The sequence below is a fragment of the Centropristis striata genome, chromosome 15 (assembly GCF_030273125.1).
Source record: "Centropristis striata isolate RG_2023a ecotype Rhode Island chromosome 15, C.striata_1.0, whole genome shotgun sequence".
In the NCBI taxonomy this organism is placed as follows: Eukaryota; Metazoa; Chordata; class Actinopteri; order Perciformes; family Serranidae; genus Centropristis; species Centropristis striata.
The window spans coordinates 20,814,373-20,839,525 of NC_081531.1; the positions used below are offsets into that span (position 1 = coordinate 20,814,373).

The 25,153-nt window shown below is 39.5% G+C and overlaps 1 protein-coding gene across 4 annotated transcripts in view; it reads right to left on the bottom strand.

The window, feature by feature from the left end:
- tcf7 (transcription factor 7) overlaps positions 1-25,153 on the bottom strand; it is a 74,485-nt gene that overhangs the window by 28,875 nt on the left and 20,457 nt on the right. For all 4 annotated transcript variants that reach the window (XM_059350945.1, XM_059350944.1, XM_059350947.1 and 1 more), the window contains exon 4: positions 1,958-2,084. In XM_059350945.1, the coding sequence (XP_059206928.1) occupies positions 1,958-2,084 (127 nt within the window). The remainder of the gene's footprint in view (positions 1-1,957; positions 2,085-25,153) is intronic.

Below are 25,153 nucleotides of genomic sequence, written 5' to 3' on the forward strand. Positions count from 1 at the left end.
ACTCAAAAGCTGCCGTGTTATGAACTCTCTGAAGTTTCTGAGGAAAAGGCAGTCTTAGAGGACCAATGGATTTCACCTCACCACATCAGGGAGTGATTTCATGGCTGTCACCTGTGTTAAACTGCGAGTTATATGCTGCCGACCTCGACCTGCACTCTGATTTATCTAGTTTTTTCCCTGTTTGTTGCTGTATTTTACTTCTTGTACTAAATTATTTGTACAAATAAAGTGGTATCTTGCTGACTTGAGTTATAGTTACTTTAAGTGATGAGTTATTATCAACCTGTCACCTGTATTGTTTTTTCATTGCCATCAATGAACTAATTCATCATTAGTTAACTGAGGAGCCACTTTTGACTTCCCTGTGAAGAACATTATTGTCTTATAAGCTTTTGACTGGAGCTGCATGTCCATTGAAGAAAATAACAATTAAATGTTGGGCACACAAATGACTTAGGCTTCATTAGGCTTAGGAGTTGTGTGTATGACCTGCCAACAATATAACAATATTGAAAGAGCAAATAAAAAGAGCAGTTAGGGTTCAGTGTCTTGTTCAAGGAACCTTTTGATTACTATACCAGTGCTCTAACTCCTGAGCCATGCCACCCAGGATCAAAATTGATACAGCACAACCAAATATATTGGCTTCTTTATTCTATACATTCTTTCTCATCAAAACCAGCTGCCCTCATTATCCACAATGCCACTCAACTGCCAACAGCTTTATCAGAGATTTGAGTCTACTAGTACAGTACCTGCTAATGTAGCCTTGAGGCAATAGCCTTAGGCAGAGATGACTTGTAGTCCTCAGCCCCTACCAACAAATTTATCAGATTCTGTGCAGCTCCCTGTGGAGCCACAAAAGGCTTGAGAACTCCTTCCACACATGAAATTGTACTCTCATAGATCTAAAAACAGACTTTGATGTGTAAAATCAGCAGAGCTCCTCTTTAATAAAAGTATGGTTTGTCCTCTGGGGACCAAGAATGTGCTCAGAATTCGACTCGTGACTAGACGAGAAGATGATGAGGTTGCTAAAATCCTCTAGGGATCATAAAAACATCCAGCACATTCAACAGTGATGTGGTCAGCGTCTTACATATCTTACAGTACAACAAGATGTGAGACGTACAGTGAGACAGATGGACCAACCAAAACTGCCACGCTTTTAGCTCCGCCTCTTGAAAGACAAAAATCCTACAGTGTTTAAATGTCAGGGTGTGTTTGTTTGTGACTTTAAAACAGAGCACAGTGTGTTTGTATGTACAGCGCTTGCTAAGGAGAACCTTGTGTGTGCTACAGCGATGGCCTGTGCGATTGTCACTCTAATTGTTTCCATCTTTGTGTGTGTGTGTGCGGCTGGCGGTCCCTTCAGAGGAGCAGGCCACTTCAGAGCAGCCATGGAACCGCCACAGGCTGATGGAGCCGGTGCTGCCACTTCACACACTGTGTTGCGTGCCTGAGGACGTGTGTGTGTGTGTGTGTGTGTGCCCATGTGTGAGGAGAGATGAGCGGACTGGGTTTGACAAACATGAATGGACTGCGTGTGTGTGTGTGTGTGTGTTTAAAGAGGGAACCATGAAAAGAAAGAGCAAAAATATGAATATATTACATTTGTTATATTACATTACTTGTGTGTGGAGTAAAATGAGATGTGTGTGCGTGTCGATATGATGAACGATGTGTCGACAGCACAAACAGACAGCAGTGTGCATGTGGACAAGCTGTCTGGAGTAGGTCTATGTTTATTTGTGTGTGTGTGTGTGTGTGTGTGTGTCCATGAGAGACTTCTTCAATGTGTGCAATTCTGAATTTCAACAAGAATTAAACATCAGTTATGACGCCTGTGTTTTTTATACTTTATTTCCATGTCTATTCCTACAATATGTGTGCAGGTTTATGTGTGTGTATATGTGTGCAGGTATATATGTGTGTGTGTGTGTGTGTGTGTTCTTACCTGTCTTCTGGCTCATGTCTGTGGGCAAGTGTGGAGGACTCGGGCTGAAGTGCTCGTTGCTGTAGGGCAGGAGGGATGTCAGCGGGTGCATCCCGTGAGACTGCTGCACCACCGACACTTTATTTGACTGTGGACGAGATACAAAAATACAAAAGCTATTAGATTTTTGGACAAATTTCAAATTGACTGAACTGCTGACATACTCATTTTCAGAGGCTCTGCTCGAGGTGAGTCACAGTGAAAAAACAGTGAAACCGTTATTTCAAGGTCAACACACTCATAGTCATACATAGGTAAAACTATCTTGGCAGTGTCGGTGCTGGAGAATGGTCTGGCTTCATTGTTCATAGGGGGAAAAGTGCTCCAGCTTGATAGTATTACTTTAAAAGAAGCACTATTGTCTTGGGTGGCGCTAAGACCCGGATGCAAAATAGCGCAAGAAGTTGAAGGGGAGAAATAAGATCGCATAACAGACGTGACCAATGGCAGTCTACATCCACTTCACCAGACTTAATTATCATGCATTGCTTGTTAAACCTGCAAGTACAGTAACTATGATAAAAACCCTGGTAGAGTGTGTGCCCCATGGGTAAAGGCTGAGTCTTTGCCTCTGTGGCTGCAGGTTCAAATCTGTCTTCCGCCTTTGCTCATGTCATCCCGTTTCTCTCTCCCCCTTTCCTGTCTATTTCCAGCTGTCCTGTCCGTTAAAGCTCCAAAAATATACTTTAAAAAAACTCTAAGAGTCATCTTGAGTTGTTATCAACAGCAGTCTGCAGGACTCTATAATACTTGCATATGAAAATAAGATCCAAATTGAGATAATCCAGGAGGCACATCTGATTTCAATGCTTCAAATAAACTAACTTCAACTAAATAAATGTTAATATGTTTTAAAATTTTGTGAAGAGACGAGACAAGTTTATTATAATCTGCATTGTTACTTTCCGTCCTGACACGTGATGGATCGCAAATTAAGCAAAGGAAAAATTATATTGTCTGACAACTTAATTTCAAAATATCAACATTCAAGATTTTGCCAAAGGATGATGAACATGATAAAAAAAACACAGATATATACAGATACAGTCAACGAGGAACAAACATGAATTGATTTAGACAAGTCCCATTGCTATCTCTTGTCTTCTCCTAATTTAATCACTGTTGTTTAAAGATATAAGATTAAAAAGGGTAGAAATGTCTCCAATTCTCTTGTGGGGCCATTTGCATTTGCTCGCAGATATAAAAATCCAACTGAACATGTGCACACATACAAGAAGGAAAGCTGGAAAGAAAGAAAGCTGGACATCTTAAACCTGGTTTGGAACAAACAAGATGGGCTGTACTTTGCTCCTATTGGTTTTCAATGTAGCAGGAGGAGGAGGAGGAGGAGGAGGAGGAGGCGGCCCATTTGATCGATAAGCCTTTGATGATCAAGTGAGGCTGCGTGCGAGCTTGTTTGCTTTCATGTTTCTGTTTACAAATGGCTTTCAATAACTTACGTGAAATCCAGTTATTGCTAATGCTCACAGCATGCTGGCTGACATATGATATGTCACAGCGGTTTGCAATGTTGCAGGCAGCTAACCAGGCAGCCTTGGACAGAGTTACACTGCGTATGTTTGAACCATGCCGTGTGTGTGTGTGTGTGTGTGTGTGTGTGTGTATGAGTACTGGGCAGTGTAACCATTTCTGTGGGAGGCATGTATAAATATGCATCCTTTTGTGTGAGTGTGAATGTGTGTTTGTGAGTGGGTGGGTGTGTCAGCATGGATATTTTTGTGTGTGTCTCCGAGCTTTATGAAGTCTTTGAAAGCTTGGAAGAGGCGCCGATTTTGATGTATATGATTTTTTCTGAGAAAAGTTTTTAAGTTATTTTATTTTGTACACTGAGATGGAAAAGCCTGTATGTGTGTGTGTGTGTGTGAGTGTGTAAGTCCATTTGCATGTGTGTCTGTGTGCATGGAGTGTGTAACATCAGCACTACAGAGGGGCAGATCTGGTGCTTCTTGCTGGGCCTCCTGCTGAGTTACAAAGTGAATACCTTATCACTTAAAGGCAGAGCTTCCACACGCTGCACTCCACATTAACACATGCACACGCACACACTCACACTTTCCTATCCATCAACATCTTAAAGTCTCTGGAACACACATGCACTTACACAAACGGACCCTCATGTGTATGCTACACAGCTAGCTGTGGAGCTAAGATCAAACTGCTAAACCGCTTTTAATGTTGAGACACATGAAAACAAAACGCACTGCCTCTGTACCGGAGAGCCGAAGGCTGGGGGAGGAGGTGCAGGGTGGGAGGTGGTGCGGGAGCAGGGTAGAGGTGAGGTTTTAGATAAGCTGGTCTGCATTCATTATTAAGCGAAGATGCCCTCAGAGATGGAGGAGGAGCAAGTACAATCACTTTGTGAGAGCCGGGAGCGCCCAGTTCCCCTTCTCACCTCTCAGTCTGACCTCTCATCTCAACCCGTAATGCGACTGTGCAGCTATGAAATGCTACATATTATCTAATAACATTTTCTCATCTGATCACTTAATGCCTAAGATTAACAACAAGCCAAACTATCACTTTCATGGTACGGTTCTGCTCAACTCATCTCACTTTTAATACCAGGACTTTTAGTCTATTTCATTGCCCCTTCAGTGTAGGCAGGATTCTTATCTGATCGCCATAGTGTCACTACTAATAGCTGCATCATCTTCATCGCATCACTCCAAACAGGAGCACATCTGCATTTTTTCAACTGTAAAAAGTGTACAAAGTTCTGAGGTTGCCATTTTTTGAAAATCTTGGTCAAAAAATTTATATTTTTTAAATATGGTCCCTATTGATGGTAACTTGGCTATTTTAAATTGCCAGGTTTGCTTTGAATCTCGACCGAAGCGTACCAATAAAAAAGTAGCAGGTGCTACTTTTTGCACATGGAAAACCAAAAAAAAGAGCAAGTTGAGTCGTGCTGTACCGTGCAGTGAAAATGCATTATAAAGCTCACACAAAGCTCTAATGACTCTGATACCTTCAGTGCTGCTCTTTATCACCACTTGATACACTAAACAAAGTTTTTTCAATTATTTCTGCCAACATACAGAGCCACATAATTTGGTAAAGGAAATGATGCAATTTTCAAATTTTCAGCAGTAGCAGATGACATTTTGTAGGGAAAATCCCAGAACTGGTTAGTTAGTTGTGAGCCATTAGAATGCATGTGTACAGAAATTAAATGACATAAAAATCAGACTTCAAATCAGTCTTGAAAGTATCAGAATGGGTGCAACAAATATGTAAATGAGTTTTCACAAGTTACTTAAAAAGACAAATTGTACACTGTGAACATCACTGGAAACCAATATACCTGTGGAAACATCAGCGCTCAATGAGACGTGTGCGATCTAGCAGGTGTGAATACTATGCATACAGAATATACACAAGTGTGAATTATTGCACATAAATTACACCTCACATAAAGTGCATGTACAGACACATGCACACACACATATTCTGCTTCTGAACAAATTCTGCACATATGGACGCAAACACACACACACATCTGCAGGGCTGCTCAGAGCCTTCAAAAGTAGCTGCGGCTCTGTTTCACGTGCTGAGGTCGATGTAGCCGTTTTGCTGTAACATTATAGCCACAAAATCGTCCATTTATGTTTCCTCTCTTCCTCGGGGTAATTAGCCGGCCTTGAAGTGGCTTTCGCTGCGCCTTCCTTTTTTTACACACACTCGGGGAGGCTGACTGAGAGCACTCATTTAACCCATAATTATCAACCCCTCTGTATTTAAAAAAAAAAAAAAAAAAATCCCCACTCCCCCCCTCCTCACACCACCACACACATGCACTCACAAAACTTATACAAAATTACCTTTGCTGAAACAGATGAGTGTGTACACGTGCATGTGAGGGATACACACACACTCGCATAGGATCAAATAACACTTTGGCATCTTTTGAAACGGAAACTCGCAGCTATGCTTTTGGTAATAGAAGTGTAACACATATGTTCAGGTGCACACACACGCATAAAAACACACACACATGCTACAGAGGGAAAAGTTCCCTTGCCCTTTAATTTACAGGAGTAGAGTTACCCACCCTTGCAGGCTGACATAAATCAGCAGGGAATAAATTCATGCTACAAATCAATAGTAAATACAGGGGTTTCAACTGTGACCGGCTGAACCTTGATTTATTTATTTTTAATAGGAATATAATATGCATGAGTGCCTGTCTGCCAAAGGAAAGCACTGATTATGACTGAAGACAAATATTTGCTCTTTTAGAAGTGTCATTAGCTTTCTGAAGGGGTGAAAAGGTATTTTCAGATGGAGGATCTGCTTCATGCAGCTTTTAGGTTTCTGAAATTAATACTTTGTATGTCTTATTTTGACACAACTGGCAAGGTGCTCCCAACTGGAAATGTTTACTTCATTTTCTTCCATGTTCTCGCGGTCTGTGTTCTCTGTAGACAATCTGAACATCTGTAGAGAAATACAGTAGAGTGATTTGATAAAAACTGCTGCTTTACTGGAGCATCACTGTGCACTGAAGCTGGAAATAGGACAGAGGCATGTCATGATGCAGCAAAACACTGAACTGCAGTTATGTTTCTTACCACATTTTGGTAGTAATATAAATCTTGTTTTCAATGACCAGCAGTAAGTGTGCCGTCTTGCTGTGTCGTCTTTAGTGCCATTCTGGGATTATTTTGACATGATTATCAAATTATAGCTGAGTTTGTGAGGAAACCAATGGGTCGCTGCCTGCATATGGATGAAGTATCATGTGTAGACTGATAGCCTCTTGGTGACTGCTGAGGTGCCCTTGGCCTGAACTGAACGTCCAAAACTTCTAAAGGGGTGTTGTACTATATCTGATTCTGTGCTACAGTGCAAAGAGACTGCCTTGTGTAAAAATTGCCTTGCAGATTAACAAATAAATCATCATTCTTTCCTTCTTTTTTTCTGTCTAAAATCCTTTTTGCAGGGAATACATTTTTTAATAGCATTAATCTGACATCTATATTCTAAGATACCCTGTGGAGATTTTATCAACTTGAAGAGTTGAAGATCAATGTCTTTACCACTGGTTTCTTGCTGTTCTGTATAGCAATGCAGATATAATATGCAATATAATTTATAATCTGGGGATTTTTGAGACCGATGGATGCGTTTATTTTTTAAAAATGGGGATTGTGAACCAATTTGTGACAGAGAGCTACTATCTGAAACATGAAACTTCCCAAATAATATTTGGTATTGTATGTTATACAATATTATACAATATACAAACAATTTATCACATTATCAGATATTAAAAAAATATAGAATAAAATAAATAGGTAAATAAACAACATGGGGCAGCTGTGGCTCAGTTGGTAGAGAGTTCGTCCCTGACCATGGCAGCTACATGTCGAAGTATCCTTGAGCAAGATACTGAACCCCAAACCCCAAATTGCTCCCGATGCTGCGTTCATCGTGTGTGAATGAACTCCCAATGGTAGCCTCAGCCACCACTATGAATGTGTGTGAATGGGTGAATGAGCGTAGTGTGTTGTGTAAAGCGCTTTGGATAAAATCGCTATATAAGTGCACATCATTTCTGTTTGGTGTCAGTCAATTGCTGACTATTTAAAAAAGAAAAAATAATATTTAAAAAATGAATAGCTAACACCATTTGAAAATCACACCAAGCAACATTTTCTGCATTATATTGTGTAAAAATCCATCCAAGTTTTCATAACATCGGACAGCATATACACGAAAATGACAAGCCTTTGACAGGCCAATATCAGCTGATAATATCTGTAGAAAAGATATATCTGTCTCTAGTAATTTAGCAATTTCCCCCTCAAAAAGCAGGAAGCAAACATGAATGCAACCAAATGCACAAAACAATCAACTCAACAATCAGGACATTCAGCACTTTTGTCAGGCCTCAAGGATACACACACAATGCATATTAGTGAGAAACTATGAATGTAAATATAACTTTGTTTACAGGAAAAATCAAAAAAATAATAGCGTATTCAAATGTAACAGTTATTGTTGATTGTTGACACATTCATACACCAACTTCACTGAAAGGGTCACAGTGTTCAACCATCCATCACTCCACATACATTAATCATGTAAGCAGCCATTCACATAAAGAAACCCACTGCCAGACCTTAACTGCAGCAGCACTGAATAATAAATCCCCTGTCTGTTGATTACATCAAAGATGTAATTACTTCAAAGATTTCAATTAAATATCAACACCTTTTTAAGTGCGTCAGGAAATCATACATGTAGCCCTCAGTCTCTCTGTAGTCTAATTTTACTTGAAAGGCCTTTGATTTATCAGGATATTGTTGCTGCCTTTTATCTCCACTCTATTTGAACAGAAATCTGCTGCTGAATACAAGAGTTAATGGGATCTCAGACATCACTTGTTTGTAATGACAGCCCTCCACCTTGACCCTCACACACACACACACTCATACGTATGCATTTCACATACACGTACGTGCAAAGAAACGCAGTTGCACACACACCTTCATTTAGAGGACCTTATGCTGATAAAACACCTCTAATGTATTCTTTAGTTTTCAGATGACATACTAAGTAGATCCGTCTCTTTTTATATTTGAAGCGGAAATTAAAGCGTCCTCTCTTTTGTTCCGCCCCTCCAGAGTGCTTTTCAGTCTAATGTCTTTAATCTCAAATTTCACGGAGATGGCACATTCAAAACACTTACTCACTCTCTTTCTTTCACGGTCAACCTTGCCCTGGTGTGGAGGGAAAAATAATAATAATGTGAATTAATAGTGGAGTCACCTTGCTCTCTGCAATCCTTTCAAGTGGCTGCAATCAAACTGCTTTGCAGGAAAGAGCTTTCTCACAATGACATCTGAGTGCAACAACATCATGTTTTATCATCAAATGAATCAAGGTTGCACTTTATTAACTGTCCACAAAAGACAAATGAAAACAACCGTTTATGAAATCATGTTTTTGTGTGTGAATCAAAATAGATCTGTAAATCAACAACAAATATTCCACTCGAGATATGAGAAACCAGGATATTCGGAAAATATTCAACCTTTCTGAGCCGGAACACTTTGGATTAAAAATATTAACAGTGTGAAAGATCAAATAATTCTTTGCTCATATTTAAGATTATTCACATTCTTCATATAATTCTTTCAGTGTCATTTCTGCTACGTTTGAGTGCTAAACTAAAAGTGACTAAGTCTAACGCTGCAACGTTTAGTCGACTCATTGATTAATCACAACTAATTTGCTAACTGATAAACATTAAAAAGTGGCAGAAAATTCCTGAGAGAACATTTTTCATTTTTTTCTGACAACCAAACCGATAATTAGCAGATGATTGATAATCAAAATAATAGTTAGTTGTACAATCTGGATGTTTAATCAAAGCTTTCCACCTTAGAATTTGAATTTTTCTCTGAATCATCTGAAATGAAAGTGAAAAAAATACTAGCTCCGACAACAACAGTTCTAAAATGAGGCATCCTTTTTCATTTTGACAAGTTTAATTCCCTTGAGATTGTCTCTAATTAGCATCTGCTCGGTTTGCTTGTAGCCACATTGAAGTACTGACAGCCATCCTGCTGACCAAACAGAAAGTACAGGTGACTGTACAGGTGAGATACGACATGTCAAATGCTCACAGTGAATCTAAAAATGTACCAACATGTTTTTGGATTGTGAATAGATGAAACAGGAAGTTGTAGCTGCGTCAAAAAGCCTGACAGTTGATGCAGTCTGGAGTGCCGTCACTCTGCTAAGGCCGAACACAGATTTCAGGTGCCATTCAGTAAAGAAAAACCTATTTCACCAATGATTATTTCACACAATGGATATTTTTCTTGTCAAAGCGACACATGTCAAATGTCGAGGTAGCTGAAAGTGGAAATCTTTATTTTTCACCTCAGAGTCCTTTAAAGACACAAATGTACTGCTCTAAATACAATAACGCTTTATCTGAGGGGTCAGAGGGCAGGGTTACCTGATTGCATGCTGAATACCCCCCCCCCCCCACACACACACACACACACTCACACACTCAAGGTTTGTCGGGGTTTGTGGGTGAACAGAAGGGGAAAAAAAACCTCTGAATCTTAGAGCGCGGTAAAATTCCCCACACCTGCATGCAGAGAGAAAGTGCAAAAAAAAAAGAAACAAAGACAAGATGTACAGAAAGAGAAAGAAAAATGTGAGCATGAGGAGAATATGAGGTGGCAACTACTCACAAAAGAGACCTGAGAGTCTCACAGATCACTTGATCCCATGGAAACTGTCGGCCTACATCAGACTGATATTAGATTTTATCGATATAAGATCAGTTTTATCAACTCCCAAGAGGTAGGTCAATGTATGTAAAGTGAAAAGGCACAGCTGTGGGAAATACCTGAACAGCTTTACATTGGGCATAACTATTCTGAAACTGTCTGGTATGACTCATAAAACACTGATATGATTAATATGATTCTGAAAAGAAAAAGTTTCTGGCTTTGCTAAGAGGATAAGGCTAAGCACAATGCCATTGGATTTCTGAGTATTATGATTATTTGAAAGAAAAGCTTTTTTGTTTTGTATGGGGAGAAAAAAAAAAGTAAAATTACAGTATGCTTATGGGAAAACAATTATTTTCTTGAAACATCAAAAACATTTTATTCAATTATTTATCCAAGTGATTCCTTTGACTGTTATGTCACCCCTTTTTCCCTTAATAAAAAAAAACTAGTTTTGCCTTGGTCTAAAGCTGCATTATGTTATAATATGAACCACATCTAGAATGCATTGACATTTTATGATATTTCTCATTTTCTATTCCACTGCTGTCCATCTATTTTCTACACAACATCACTCAGAGACATTATATTCATACACAACTCATTTGCATTAGTAAATCAAAAATGTAATGCTGCCTGTATTACATTTCTCTGTACTGACACATCTGCAAACTTTTAACCATCAATGCAAAAATGTCCATATGTTAACGTTTTATGGTTATGGTCAGGCTACTCAAAGTACTTGGTTAAGTTTAGGAAAAGATTGTGGTCTTGGTTAAAATAAAAAAATCAATGAAGACTTGAAGCATGAGACATTAACTTTTTAAATATTTAATCAAAATCATTATCTTTACCTAACTTTTCCCTAGTGTTTTAACCAAATACATTAGATGCAGAATACAAACCAAGCAGTCTGGAGTCCAGTGTGTAGATTTACATCCATCATTACCCCCAGTACCAACAGGGTGACCTCCTCTACCCGTCATGACCCCCCACAGCCCATCCCACCCCAGCAGTCAGTCTTGAGTAGTGAGTAGGTCTCCCAATCTGGAAGTCATTGCCTTCTCCAGAGTCAGGAGCCCAAAATGAAAGCCTCTTAGTTGGAGGTTTGGGCAACATCAAAGTCCAGGCAACCATAACAACGCAGCTATGTTTAAAAAAAGGGCCAAACACCCCCCCCAACAAGTCCGCCCACTCCTCAATTACACACAAACACACACACAGATACACACAAATGCTCATATGCATGCATGAATGCATGTATGCAAAGACACGCCCAGTGGTGTGCATGCAAATACACACAAACACATGCACAAACACGCACCACCGTCCACTGCTGCCACACACCACTGGAACATCTGGGCCGTGGCCATGATGAATCAGTAACCACTACTTGTTACTAACAGACAGAAACACTTTGCATGTGTGCACATATTACCATGCATACTACTCTCAAATGTAACATTCACAGAGAACACTGATTCCAGTTTTTACTCAGTTTTTCACAGGGAAAAAAAACATTTGTTTGGATCAAGATATGAAAGATGCATTTATTCTGCTAATTACACGTTTAGGATGAAGGACACTTTTTTATTCACTGTCCACACTTTTCCTACAATCCTTTTTTTTGTAATGATACTTTTGGGGACTCGTAAACATATGAGGGTTTGGCACTTTCATTGATTCAATCAATCAATCAATCAATCAATCAATCAATCAACCAACCAACTGCCCATCCTTGTTTCTTAAAGTCCAAGCTGATATTTTGTCAGTCCAAAAGATATTCAGTTTAATATGAAAAGCAAGAAGTCTCCAAATTTGAGGGACTAAAAACAGCTATTTCTTTTAGCTTGTTGAGCAAACCAATTATGATTTATCAAAATAGTTTGTGATTATTTTTCCGACAATGGACTAATCGGTTACTCAACTAATAATGTAGCTCTAAACTATGTAAGAGTGTGAGTAGAAAGAGCCATCAAATGGTCACTGCTTTTGTTTTTTTAGGTGTAGGTTTTATTAAAATACCATTTTTACTAGCACCATTTCCCAACACTGCTGGTGCAAGTAATAGCAGGAGAGCTGCAGCAGCGACAGAAGATGAACAACAGTAGAAATTATGGTAGCAGTGTTAGTAGTTGTATTGACCAGACCTGAGAGAAAGGGAGAGGAGAGACAGGAAAGAGTGCAGATTCACTTTTCTGACATCACAGCTCAGTCTGGATGTGGTGAGAAAACCTCTTCATGAGAGACGGCACTCTGCTCGGCTGCAGCTGGCTCCAGGCCATGGATATGACTGGGTGCGAAATCAAATCCATCCATTGCGATGGCAGTTAGAGATGAGTTATCGCTCTCTTAATGAGTGGACGGAGACAGACAAGCAGGCAACTTTCTCTTCTAGACTGCGGTGACGGTTTTCGCTCTGCAGAAATGACCTCTAATGATTGGTCCTAAAGGGAGCTAATTAATGGTGTACTTGTTTATTTCTATCAGAAAGTTCCACAATTAACAACTTGTTTGTGACATTTGGGCAATCATCCGCAACAAAAATATTGATGCAGGGAGTCGGGAGGAAATGAGTCGACCACAGAGGACATCATAAATCCTCTTTGAGACACACTTCCTCAAGGGCTTGGTTTACTCAAACAATAGATGCTACGACTACTGCGGGCCACAGCCATATTTGTCCGTCTTGTGGGAGCCGGTTAGCAGAAGCAAAATAAAAAATCTAGCGGTTTGATAGCAGTATTGTTAAAACGGCATCAAGGGCTCGCCATGGCAGAAAAGGCGTTTGCATTTATTCTCAGACAAACCAGCCGGGATTGTTTCCAGTGTGAAATGTGTTTATCTGACCCGATTTATCTGGTTTCTGCGGTTTGGGATGAACGTTACGAGTGACCTTTTGGTGAATCTCCTCCTACCTACTGCACTGTGTGAGGGAAGGAAAGCCGGGGCTCACAGCTTTCTTTTCTTCTTCTTGAAGATCCCAAGGGCGGCTGCCATCCTGTCCGGAGGTTATGTGGTCCCGTCCCCTGCGAGATGACTGAGCAAGTCTATCGCTCACACTCATTGTGAAACCTTTGCCCTGCGGCTGCCGAGGACAGCTTTCACTCACCAGCTCAACCTAAATACGAGACCATGTGCCCAAATGGGAAATGCCACCACACATTTAAAAAAAAAACCCCTGCACTGACGCGTTTCCTGTTTGCCAGTATCTATTTATTACACAAATATGGCCACCGTAGACCACAATAAAAGAACGGTTAAAACACAAAGGGTTTTTTTTTCTTTTGCTATAAAAGAGAATCAGATAATGTTATCTAGTACAGTTTGGTTCTTCCTTCCTTCCTCTTCTTTTCTTTCCTTTCCTTTCCATTTAGGTTTGAGAAAAAAATTAAATCTTTAGCCTGTATACATAGCTTTCTACTGTGGGGCAATACAACTGTACCATCTAACAAAGATTTAAATTTAAATCAACAGAAAATAAATTAGAACCTATTATGATGATGGATACAGAATTTAAGTCACGATCAGGAAAAAAAGACAAAATAAATGCTGAACAATAGCTGGTTTTATGTGTTATATAATCTTATATTGAATATCTGTGGACTCTTGGTTGGACAAAACAACACATTTAAAGACAAGACCTTGGGGTCTCAGAACTTGTGTTGGCAATTTTTTTCATCATTATGTGGATTTTTTACCGGCTTCACAATGGTAAAAATAAAATGAAAATAATTGTTAGTTGCAGCCGTAAATCTGTTTGCCAGAAACATATTGAAAAAAAATCTTTATCTATGACTAAATTATGTACAAAAATAAGCAATAGAGGCATTTCTTTAACAGTGCATGTGATTACATCTCTATATGTGTACATGCAGTTTTGTTCTCACATGTGCTTTACCATGGAGATGTGTATTCCTAGCAGTGCATGTGACTCATGTGTTTTGTGTGTGTTTGCAGCGATCAGGGTGTTGACGAGGCGGTTGTACATGGCTGACTCTACATGTAGGCAAACTGTTGGTTGAGTCAAGTTTAGGGGAAGCAGACAACTCAATCAGCTTACATGCTTTCTGTCCTCTGGGCCACCAGTTCACTTCACGTGCACGCTGCTTTCTGTCTGATCTGCTGCTTTGATGTTTGTATCAAAATAATCTCATCCCTGGGCGTTTGTTTGTTACGGGAGCATTGAAGGCCATGCAAAAGAAATACCTGGGGGGCAGAGTGTGCTCAATGGCCTCAACATCCCTGAACCCAAACAGGAATATTTTTTTGGATACGCCTTTATTATTTATTTACACACACACATAAACTCTGTGATGCTATAAAAAATATTCAAGGCAATCTGCTTTTTGAAAAGTGAGATGTTTTTGCAAGAATTTGCATTTAATTTTATACTTTTTAAAAAACATATACATTTTTTAAAAATTAACCAAAAACCAAACCAAATTTAAAAAAAAACAGACACAAAACATTAATCATAAAAAAGCAAACTATTTCCCAGAGCCCAACGTGACATCTTTAGAAGTCTTGATTTGTCTGAAAAACATCCCAGAACACAAACGTATACTATTTACAATGATGTAAAACAGAAAAATGCAGTAAATCCTCATGTTTGAGAAGCCAGAATTAGAGTACATGTGGCATTTTTTTCTTAAAAAATGACGACAATGATTTATCGATTATCAAAATAGTTGCAGATGGAAACAGCGGAAAAGGCTCAAACTCAAACCAGCAAGAAACACACAAACAAACTGTCTGGAAGAGGAGAGTCATAAGATGACATCGGGGGCAAACTAGAGCCCCGAGGCCGCTGTCCAATCAGCTTGTTCCTTTCATTGTCTCTCAGTGAGATCCAACTCAGGACCGTTTTAAAAACCATCCTTCACAAAAGATTACAGTTTCCGCAACAAACACTTCTAAGAACCAGTTAATTATCAGCACTAATGTCTGTACTGTGGGCTGGAACAAAACACTTATAGGGCCTTCTTAGAAGTCTTGATGTCTGCTGACGCTATTCTTCATCTTCAGGCAGAGGGCAAAGGCCCAAAATGGTGACCTTTGACCCTAACAAACTTCAAACTGGGTGAAGACGAAACAGGCGTTTTCCTGTTTTTAGTACAGTTTTTACGTTCCATGAAATTGGCCTTAAATGTGCTCTCCCTGCTTTTTCATCTATTTTTCATTCACACCAAACTGTGACTTTTTGAACTTTGCAAGTCCTTCAGAGAGGTTTTTAGAGATTCAAGGTCTCTTCAGCACATAAGAACCTCAACAACAAAAAAATGTTCTGAATGTCCAACTGTCATGTTTTTTTAAAACTGCACCAGTGCTATGTGTTGTTTTGGTGAAAAAGTACTTTTTCTGCCAAAAAAGCCCACTTGAATCAAAGCTGACAAGAAGAAAGAGGAGATGTGGAGATGAAAGGTGCTTGTTTTGTTTGACAAACCCCAAAGTTATTCAGTGAAGTATCACAGAATGAGAAAAACAGAAAACCAGTGAGGTTTTTTTTCACATTTACCCTTAAATATTGGTTGTATGGATTGATCAATAATTGTAATTGCAGTTAATTTTATATTATTATTGTTTCAGAAGACAACTGAAAAGGAGACAAGAATAAGACCAGAAGAGAAGAAGGAGTTGATGGATGTGTAAATAGAGGAAAGGATAGAGTGACGGAGTGATGGATAGATGGATGGATGGCAATGTAGAGGGAGATGGTGGATGCTGCCCTTTCTCCCTCTTTTTCTCCTTTCATGTCCTAATTTATTCTGTCTGATTAATTCCTTTTGCCCCAGCGGCTGGAGCGATTCCTCTGGATGTGCAGGGTGCCCCACCTCCCAGCAGCCATTGCTCTTGCCTCTCTCCCTCTCTCTCTTTCTACTGTACCTTCTTCTTCTCTACCTCTCTCCTGGCCCACCTGCTGGGCTGGTCCCCTCTCTACATGCCAGTGCAGCAGTGAGACAGACAGACTAAGCATGCAGTAACCCTTTAAAACAGCTCTTTCTACTCTTGCTCTACTATAGTTTAGAGAAACAAGACAATTTTCTGACATTTTCTGGACGATTAATAGAGAAAATAATCTGCAGGTTCATCAATAACGAAAATAATAATTAGTTAGAGCCCTACTATAAAATTAGATGCCAACAAATATATTGGTTGACAGATATTATTGGCCGATATTGGCCTATCAAAGGCATATCTGTATGGCTGTATATACTGTCTGACTTTTTTGTACATATATACAGTCATGGAAAAATGATTAGACCATTGTGTTCTTCAATTTCTTATTCATTTTAATGTGTGGTACAACTAGAGGTAGATTTGTTTGGACAAATATAATGATAACAACAAAAATAGCTCATAGGAGTTTAATTTAAGAGCTGATATCTAGCCATTTCTCATGGTTTTCTTGATGGTAATCAAAATCATTATTAATAAATATTATTTAATTAAGTTTTATATATTTGAGAAAGTAGCTTTCTTGGATACTGGTGAAACATCAGTGAACAATCCATATTAAAAAGGTTTATTTTCATTCCAGCTCAAAAAATTAGTATACCGGCAGCCATATCGGTTATTGATGAATTTTCCCCAATGAAATCAGTATCGACATCAGTCTCAAAAATCCCATATCGGTCGGGCACTAATTTGAAAGTTTGATCTTATAATCAAGAAGTCATTTGTAATGCAACAATACAAAACATTTGACTGTTCCACCTTTTAAAATGTGAAGATTCATATTATATTATAATACATTTCATATTTTGGGGTGAAGAAATTGCATGTCATGACATGATGATATCATGATTTTTGTCACCAGCAATTGGATGCATTTTTCACAGTTGTCTGGGGCTTTAAAGACCAAACGATTAAGTTATCAAGAAAATAATCTGCAGATAGAGATGTCTTTGTTTCTGTATCTTCAGAGACATTCAAATGTTGACCTCAAACCATAAAAATCGAACTCAATCTAACCCTAACTGCTTGGACGAAAGGGCAAGATATAGTACAAAATCATCTGTGACCATGGTGACCTTCCAAACAGGCGCTACTGTGACCGCAAAACTGTGTCTATAATGTTACGCTGCATGTACTAAACCAAAATAAACTGATTTCACAGTTCAACCCGAAGAATTTTAAAAGGACACACACTTTATTGCTACTGTGAGTGTGTGCAGTTATGTGTTTGAAGGGCTGAGGGAAAAAAATAAATTGAATGTTACAAGACTCCTTTCACCAAAAGTGAACGGTTTCAGCCAGAGAACATTAGATGGACCTGAAAACTATACTCGAGAGTTTCGTCCAAACACCTGGAAAAACAGCTTTGGTTTTCCTCTCGACTCTCATTCATGGTTATAAGTGGTTGTTACCACAAGTGGTTTGGCTCAGTCTCAGGGGGTATATGATGCTTTTATGTAGGATGGATAACCCCTGAAGTCAGTTACTGTTACACAGCTGCATCAGTGTCCTTGAGACACAGAAGAAAAGAATATCCTCTTTTTTACAGAAAAAAACCCCACATTCAATTAATTTCTTCAGATTCTTCTCTCAATTGTTGTAAACCCCTGCAATTATGTTTGACTGCTGGAACATTGTATTGTGGTGTAATACAATTTGTAAAGAAGCTGATCTTTTGTTTTTAGGAGAAAATCTGTAAAAATGTTCACACTCTGAGCAAGTGGCTTTAACTTCTCACAGAATTTGATCGCATAACATCCTCCCTTTTCTATTATCCCTTGGTGTGTTTTCTATCAAAACAAACCAGAAATATAATTGTAATCTTTCACTTTAATGCTAGTATACTCTCTGTGTGTTGAGTCCAAGCCATTAACTGATTCCTTTTCTCTCTCTCGCTCTCTCTCTCTCTCTCTCTCTCTCTCTCCACGATGCCGAGAGATGCACTTCGTGTGTTTGGCAAACATCCTCGCTGTAGTTTGACTGGCTTGAATTATAGATAGGAGACGTGAGCCACCCACTGCTTGTTTGTTTGTTGAAGACTTTGAGTAAGCACAGGGAACGCAAGAGGGGTGAAAGAAAGAGAAATAGATGAAATGGGACAGAGAGTGCAGAGGGAGATGGAGGGGAGGATGAATGAAAAAGAGAACAAGAAAGAGACGGAGAGAGAGTTACTGCATGGGAGACAAAAAGCAGAATATGGAAGACAAAGATGGGGGTGGAGAGACGGATGGACAGAACAAGACAGCAACAGAGACAGAGAGGAACCAAATCCGTATGAGTGTGTTGAGATCATCATCAGCACCGGGTCATGGTATTAGGATACCATCGAGGAAACATTTTGACATTAAAAAGGAAAGCATGCATCAAAACTAAAAAAGGTCAACATTTCAAAAGTGACTGTATTCATTCTTTGCTACAATATTTACTGTTTGGTGGAACCTACATCTGTTATTTTGTATTATTTTGAAAGTGCTTTTGAGATTGATGCTGTACTTGGCATCGTAAACCCTTTTCAGACATGCAGTTCACTGAAACGTTCAAAGTTTTTCCCGCATGGCCTCATGTGTGAATGGGAGCAGGGATCGATATTCAGGGAAATCTGTACCCTCAATTTCCCACCTCAAGACTTAATGACAATTTAGGGAAAATGTCAGTACAGCTGTGTTGTGAATGGAAGCACTAAGCACAAAAACAAATGATGCATTTGAATTCACAGCTTACGGGTTACGGTTCAACCTTCATGGTGAATAATTTGAAGGTGATTTGATAACCCACAAAGAATTTTTTTTGGTCACAAATAAGCTCCTTTTTTCAAGAAAGACTGGAAACTTGACAAATTCAGAAGTAAGGGACCTGCTCTCAGTCCACAGAGGGTAAACTTTACACACTGCTGTCTGTAACAGTTAGAGATGCTGTTGTATATGACAAAAGAGGAAGAAACAGGAATTTTAAGTGACACAAAGAACAATGCGTGAAAGAGGCTCTTGACACCACATCGATCATCTTTTCGACATAAACAAGAATGAAGAAAAGATTGAGAAAGACAAAAATAATTAGTAACAAAGAAACAAAGCGTGACGCAGTGACACAGACGCGGCCATCGCCATCATGGTGGCAGAAAACATCACGTTAAAAAGTCACCATACCCGCAGCCATAATTGTTTGTTACAGAGTGCTGCCTTACATCATTGACCGCCCGTCCCTGCACTGCACCTCAGCGGTGGTTCTTCTGAATCCAAGGGGGAACCCTTCTCTGCCCATCCAGATCACATTACACAGGGCTCAGGGCTCTGATGTGGCTCCAGATAGAGCGTACAAACCCCGGCCCACAACCACACAGACCAGCTCAGCGCAGGCCCTGTCCTGTGGTCTCCTCGCTATGAAAGAATATTTTTGAATGCCTTGTACATTCCCTGACTATTCCCCCCCCCACATGCTGCTCTCATTTAAAGGGGTTTTTATGGAGGGGGGTGCAAAGTATGCCGGCGGTTGTGACAAGTTGTTCAGAAGGGATGCACAAAGCGCTGCATCGTGTGTCGTGTCTCGACAGAAGGTTCTGGTGAGTTTCAGTAGGAGTTGGGGAAGAACTGAGAATTTCTAATCAATGTCAGAGCTGAGGGTGGTGAGCAAGTGTAGCTTTAGTTTATTTTCTTGAAAGTGGAAATAGAAGTTATTGATAGAGACTCACAGCCTTTGTTGTGGACTGAATAAGGAAAAAGTCACTAAACTTAATTTGATGTATAAGGATTAGCATAAATCTAGACACGGGCAGACTAGTTTAATTTTCCAAAAATAAAACATACAGTCATGGAAAAAATTAGACCAGCCTTGTTTTCTCTTATTTCTTGTTCATTTCTTTCTTCATTTGTTTGGACAAATATAATGGTAACAACAAAAATAGCTGATAAGAGTTTAATGTAAGAGCTGATATCTAGACATTTAACATGGTTTTCTTGATAATGATTTTCGTTATGATCAAGAAAACCATGGAAAATGGCTGGATATCAGCTCTCAAATCAAACTCTTATAAGCTTTTTTTGTTGTTATTATATTTGTCCAAACAAAGGTGCCTTTAGTTATACCTGGCATTAAAATGAAGAAGAAATTGAAGACGACAAGGGTGGTCTAATATTTTTTTTCCATGACTGTACATCATTTCTAAAAAGTATGGCACTAATGTCACAAGTGACAAACTGACATACAGAAATCCTACTGTTGATGTTTTTTATTATTATTATCTTCGTCGATCGATTTCCAGTCCAGTATCAAAATGTATATTTTCTGCCTTTTTATTGTCTCATGCTTTATTTGCAGTAGTGTGGGCAGCTGCAATATGTTGTGTTTTTTGTGTGCAATTTTCACTGCAAACATTTTGTCTTGTCAGGCCAGGAAAAGCACAGCTGTAACCAATAACATTAGTGATGGCTCAGTTCCAATTAGGTGTGCCAGTACACCACCATACACAGTATCAGGGCCCCACTGCCGGAATATCTAAATGCAATTCAGCCATGATTAATTTTATTAGTTACACCTGTGATTAACAAGTCAAATTATCCGACATGAAAAACGATAATAAACAAATGAAGCCGAATCTCTCCCGCGACATACACACAGTCTGTGGGAGGGGTGTTAATGATGTTCAGCAGACCTGTGCTTAATGCCTTTTAATGGATCAAACACAGAAAATTTGAAAAGCAGATAAACAGGATAATGAAAGGAGGGAGGCCATGGGGCAAAAACTGCATGTGGAAAGCAAAAATTACAAAAAGAAATCTGAAGAGACTGAGGTTTCAGGAGAGGGCATAAACACTAATGTACAGATAAAAAGGGAAATACAGTGCTGAATGTATGTTTAAAATAGTGGATAAATAGTTGAATGTTAGAGTTGATAAATCTAATGGATAAATACAAAGAAAAGGAACCTACACACACACACCATCCCATTACAACATCCCTCACCTTTTCATCCGTCTCCCTTCTACACATCAATTAAATCTCTTTCCATTGGCTGGGTCTTGTACTATATTAGCACCCTACCTTCCCTCTCTGTCTCTGAGCGAGTTTCTCTTTAATCTTCAGGAGATGTTCCCATTGATGGACCTATTGATTTGATGTTGCGCCAGCTGCTTTTATCTCTAGGAACTCAAAGAGGTGTTGGAGAGAAGAGATGCACTCCCCACCAGGTTTAACTGTGCAGACTATGGCTTGTAGATCAGCCTATGAGGTGAGGTGAGAATATACAGTATCTTTTATAATATAGAATTGACATCTTAAAGTCAACAAGCAACCCTGTGTGACCCCAAACTTTTGTCTATTTGAATCTCATGTTTTAAATAGAAAAACAATGTTGAGGAAAAAGAGGGAAGACTTTTGTCCCAGTTTGGGGTAATAAACCGTATTAAGGATTTCTACATGGCAAAACTCTGTGTTTGTTGGGAGGGTGAAGCGAGGGCGCTGCCATGCAGCTGACCGCATGTGGAGTTTGTCCAAAACCCAGTAAGAGCCAGTGCTGGTGTGTTCCACCACAGAGCTGCATGCACAAGCCCAGGGGGCCTTGCTGTGCAGCAGCATCAGAGAGACCGCCTGTCACCACTCAGCATCTCTGGGGCGCAGTATTCGCTCTGCCGTACCGTGTGTGTGCATGTATTTATGTGTTTGAATTGTATATCCATCTTCATGTGTTTATATGTGTATCCATTTATGTCCTTTTTTCTTCTATTTAGGAATGTGTGCATCCACGATTTCATAAGAAAATTCAGTATGCGTGTCTCTTCCTGTGTTTGTGCGTCTCCCCTAGAGAGCAGGGCAGGCCTGTGGTTTACGCAGCGCCTGCCAAACTGCCCGGTTGGCTAACAGAGGGGGTTGATATTCTGCTATCGATCATCTAAACTAATAACATGGTGACTTCTCCACAGTGTGTAATTATCACCCCAAAATAAAGTGGCTGGCTCTACTTAGGGCCCTGTGCCTTTAAATCAGCTTTTGTCATCTGCTCACTCCTTCAGTCTTTGCTCCACTTGTGCCCTTCTCATTTAAGTTCACTCTATGCACCTTAAAGTGTAAATCCTCAGACAATCTTTATTTTCCCTGTGGGCGTCATGTGGGAACTGAGGCCTGTAGATGGTTTTCTGTGTCAGACGCTCCCCGCGATTTTCCGTCTCAGGACCTGGTTAGTTATCTGTAAAAGCTTCCTCCACAGCTGTGGTGGGAACACAAGCAGCAGCAATTATGTGGGAACTTCTGACTGTCAAAAACCACATCCATACCTGGATCATTATACCAGCAATGTTGCAGCTTCTGTGTGATTAGAGTTCAATGTATAATCAAAATTAATTATTTTCCTAACCTTGAAGACATAACACTTCAAATTTAGCATTTTTCGAACTTTGAAGACTTTGTACCAACCCTGCATACTGTTCAAAAATTAAGTGAAACCAATGGCTGCCTGTAAACAAACAAAAATATGTTCTGCTTTCAAAGCTGTCCAGCAAAAAATTGCAAATTACACTTTTAGACTCTTAAAGCTACATATGCTTTCAGAGTATACCACTTTATTCTTGTCACTCATCCATCCATCCATAAATCCATCCCTTGTTCTTTATGCCCTCACTCATGCATTCTTCAATCCATTCCTCCATCATTCTTATCCATCCCGTCTATATAAAAACGTCTGATGTTTGCATCTGTGGTCGGCAGAATTGTTTAGTCGTGATTTGTAATGTAAATATGTGGCTGCGTGTTTAAGCACCGCTCCCTCTGGACGCCCCCTGAACACACACAAACGCACACATATACTGGATATTCAGAGAACAACCAGCAGCTGCCTGGCTCTGCTCCGTTACTCCTACTAAGCCATAATTGTTCCCGGGCCTCTGCTCTCTCAGCGCTGGTCCACCCGAGCCAAGTGGCTAACCATCAGCAGCCCTGATGGCTCGCTTCGCCTGCAGGATCCAACCGCCCAACGATGGAGCCGATAGGCTGCGCAAAAGATACAGCATACAGAGTGGCCAACACTCAAAAATAAAGATGCATGTTCCATTTTGACATGATTAAATCGTTAACAGAGCAGAGGGCTTTTAGGTGACGTAACGCAGCCTCTAGCAGCCATATTGGACGTCCCCTGCTCTTTGGGCAGCAGTGTTCTTCAACAGTTAATTAGATTTCTCACTGGTAAACTTTATGGTTTCATTATTCCATTTACAAATTATTAATCATTACTTTGTTAGGTATTTTTTTCAATTAATTGTTTAGTTAATTGATTTCCAACATGGGGGGCCCCGACCTCCACGGTCGACAAAGCTTTACAGGGGCTTCACAAGGCCCTATGGATTTTGAGTAAGAGCCTGTTTAAATAGGCAAAATGTAGTCTATAGGTATGTATAGTTGTTAGATAACAAAAATACAAAATACAGACAGATAATTGTACTAAAAGTTACCAAAAATAACAGAAAAATGTATCTCTGATAAAATATTCACAGACGTTTTCAAACCAAAAATGTTGCTACAATTGTTGAGCAGCTATAAAACTTCTGAGTTTAGAAATTCATTTTTGACTCTGGAAACAGCAATTGACACAACATAATAGCCCATCAAGGTTAATTTAGTTGCTGTGCTAGAGCTTTCAATCATATTACATGATCTTCATCAGCAGATGAAGTTTGCCCAGCTGTTGTGTGAATTTTTCTTCTGAACATTTTAGGAGTTCTCATCCATGTTTGCTTCATTTTGAAATATGAAGATCATGGGATCGGCTGAAAGCTCCAGCACGTCTACAAAATGGACCTTGACATGAAATAAAGTCTGGTAAACATCTACAATTCAGTGCTTTTTGAGAGGATTAGTGGAAATACTAAGCATTCTTAGTTAAAATGTGTTTTTATTTTGTCAGTAAGCTTCTGTTTTCATTAGCAGCTTACAAGGTTGTTTAAAAGTGTGGCAATAAAGAACGTACACATTAGAGTCAATTGTTAATTGGCAAGTAAGGAAGCGTAGCATACATTATTTGACATTATCAACCCTAAGTGCAAAATTACCAACAAAATAAGATCCATCTGCCTTCCTCTCTTCTCTACCTATTCTTTTCTCTCGTGATGCCTCTTCCTCCACTTGTATTTATCCGTTTCTTGGTCTAAAAGTTCCTTCCTATCTCTCTTTCTCTCTCTCGCTCGCTCACTCGTTTAATCTCGGTCCAAAAGAAACATGGTGGGAAACCAAAAAGCCAAGCAGCTCGACGCAGGCCAAACCAGAGATCACTACTCCCATCCTGGACTCCTTCCCTCCTCTCCTCCCTCCAGCTACTGCATGTGATGCCGTTGTGAAGCACGAATAGGCTTTCAACCCATTACTTCACTGATCAAACTCCATGATTTTTCCATAACTGGTACATGACGAAGCACCCCGTCCACCGCCAACTTGTTATAAGATAATTTCATGTCATGCAACAAGGTTTTCGAGTTTCCACGATTTCTGCTTTGCTCTGCTTATCTGTTCTTTAATGCAACTCTTCAACACCTGGGAAATGCAATCCAAACATGACGTCTTTCCGTGATGACAGGTGATGAATGAACTAGTTTTGGATGTTTTGAGTTTCCTTTGGCTGGTTGACAAGCAGAGAGTAATAATTATAGCAGTGCTGCAAAGAATTAACCATCTTTAGATTAATAATTTAGAGCCAGAACTGTCATTTCCCTTATCGTATATTTAAAACATGTCACTTTCTACAACTGTATCCTCCCTATTTGTGTTTTTCTGTTACAAATTATTTTCCATTGTAGGTCAGATGCTTTTGCAGAGAGTAAATTCTCCTCCATTTAAAACGGTAAAAGGAAAAAAAAGGAGATGCAGTTGAGCAAGTCAAGCTTTAAAATTTTCCACCAACACACAGAGCAGCACACAGTTAGGGAGGAGCAATGTGTGTGTG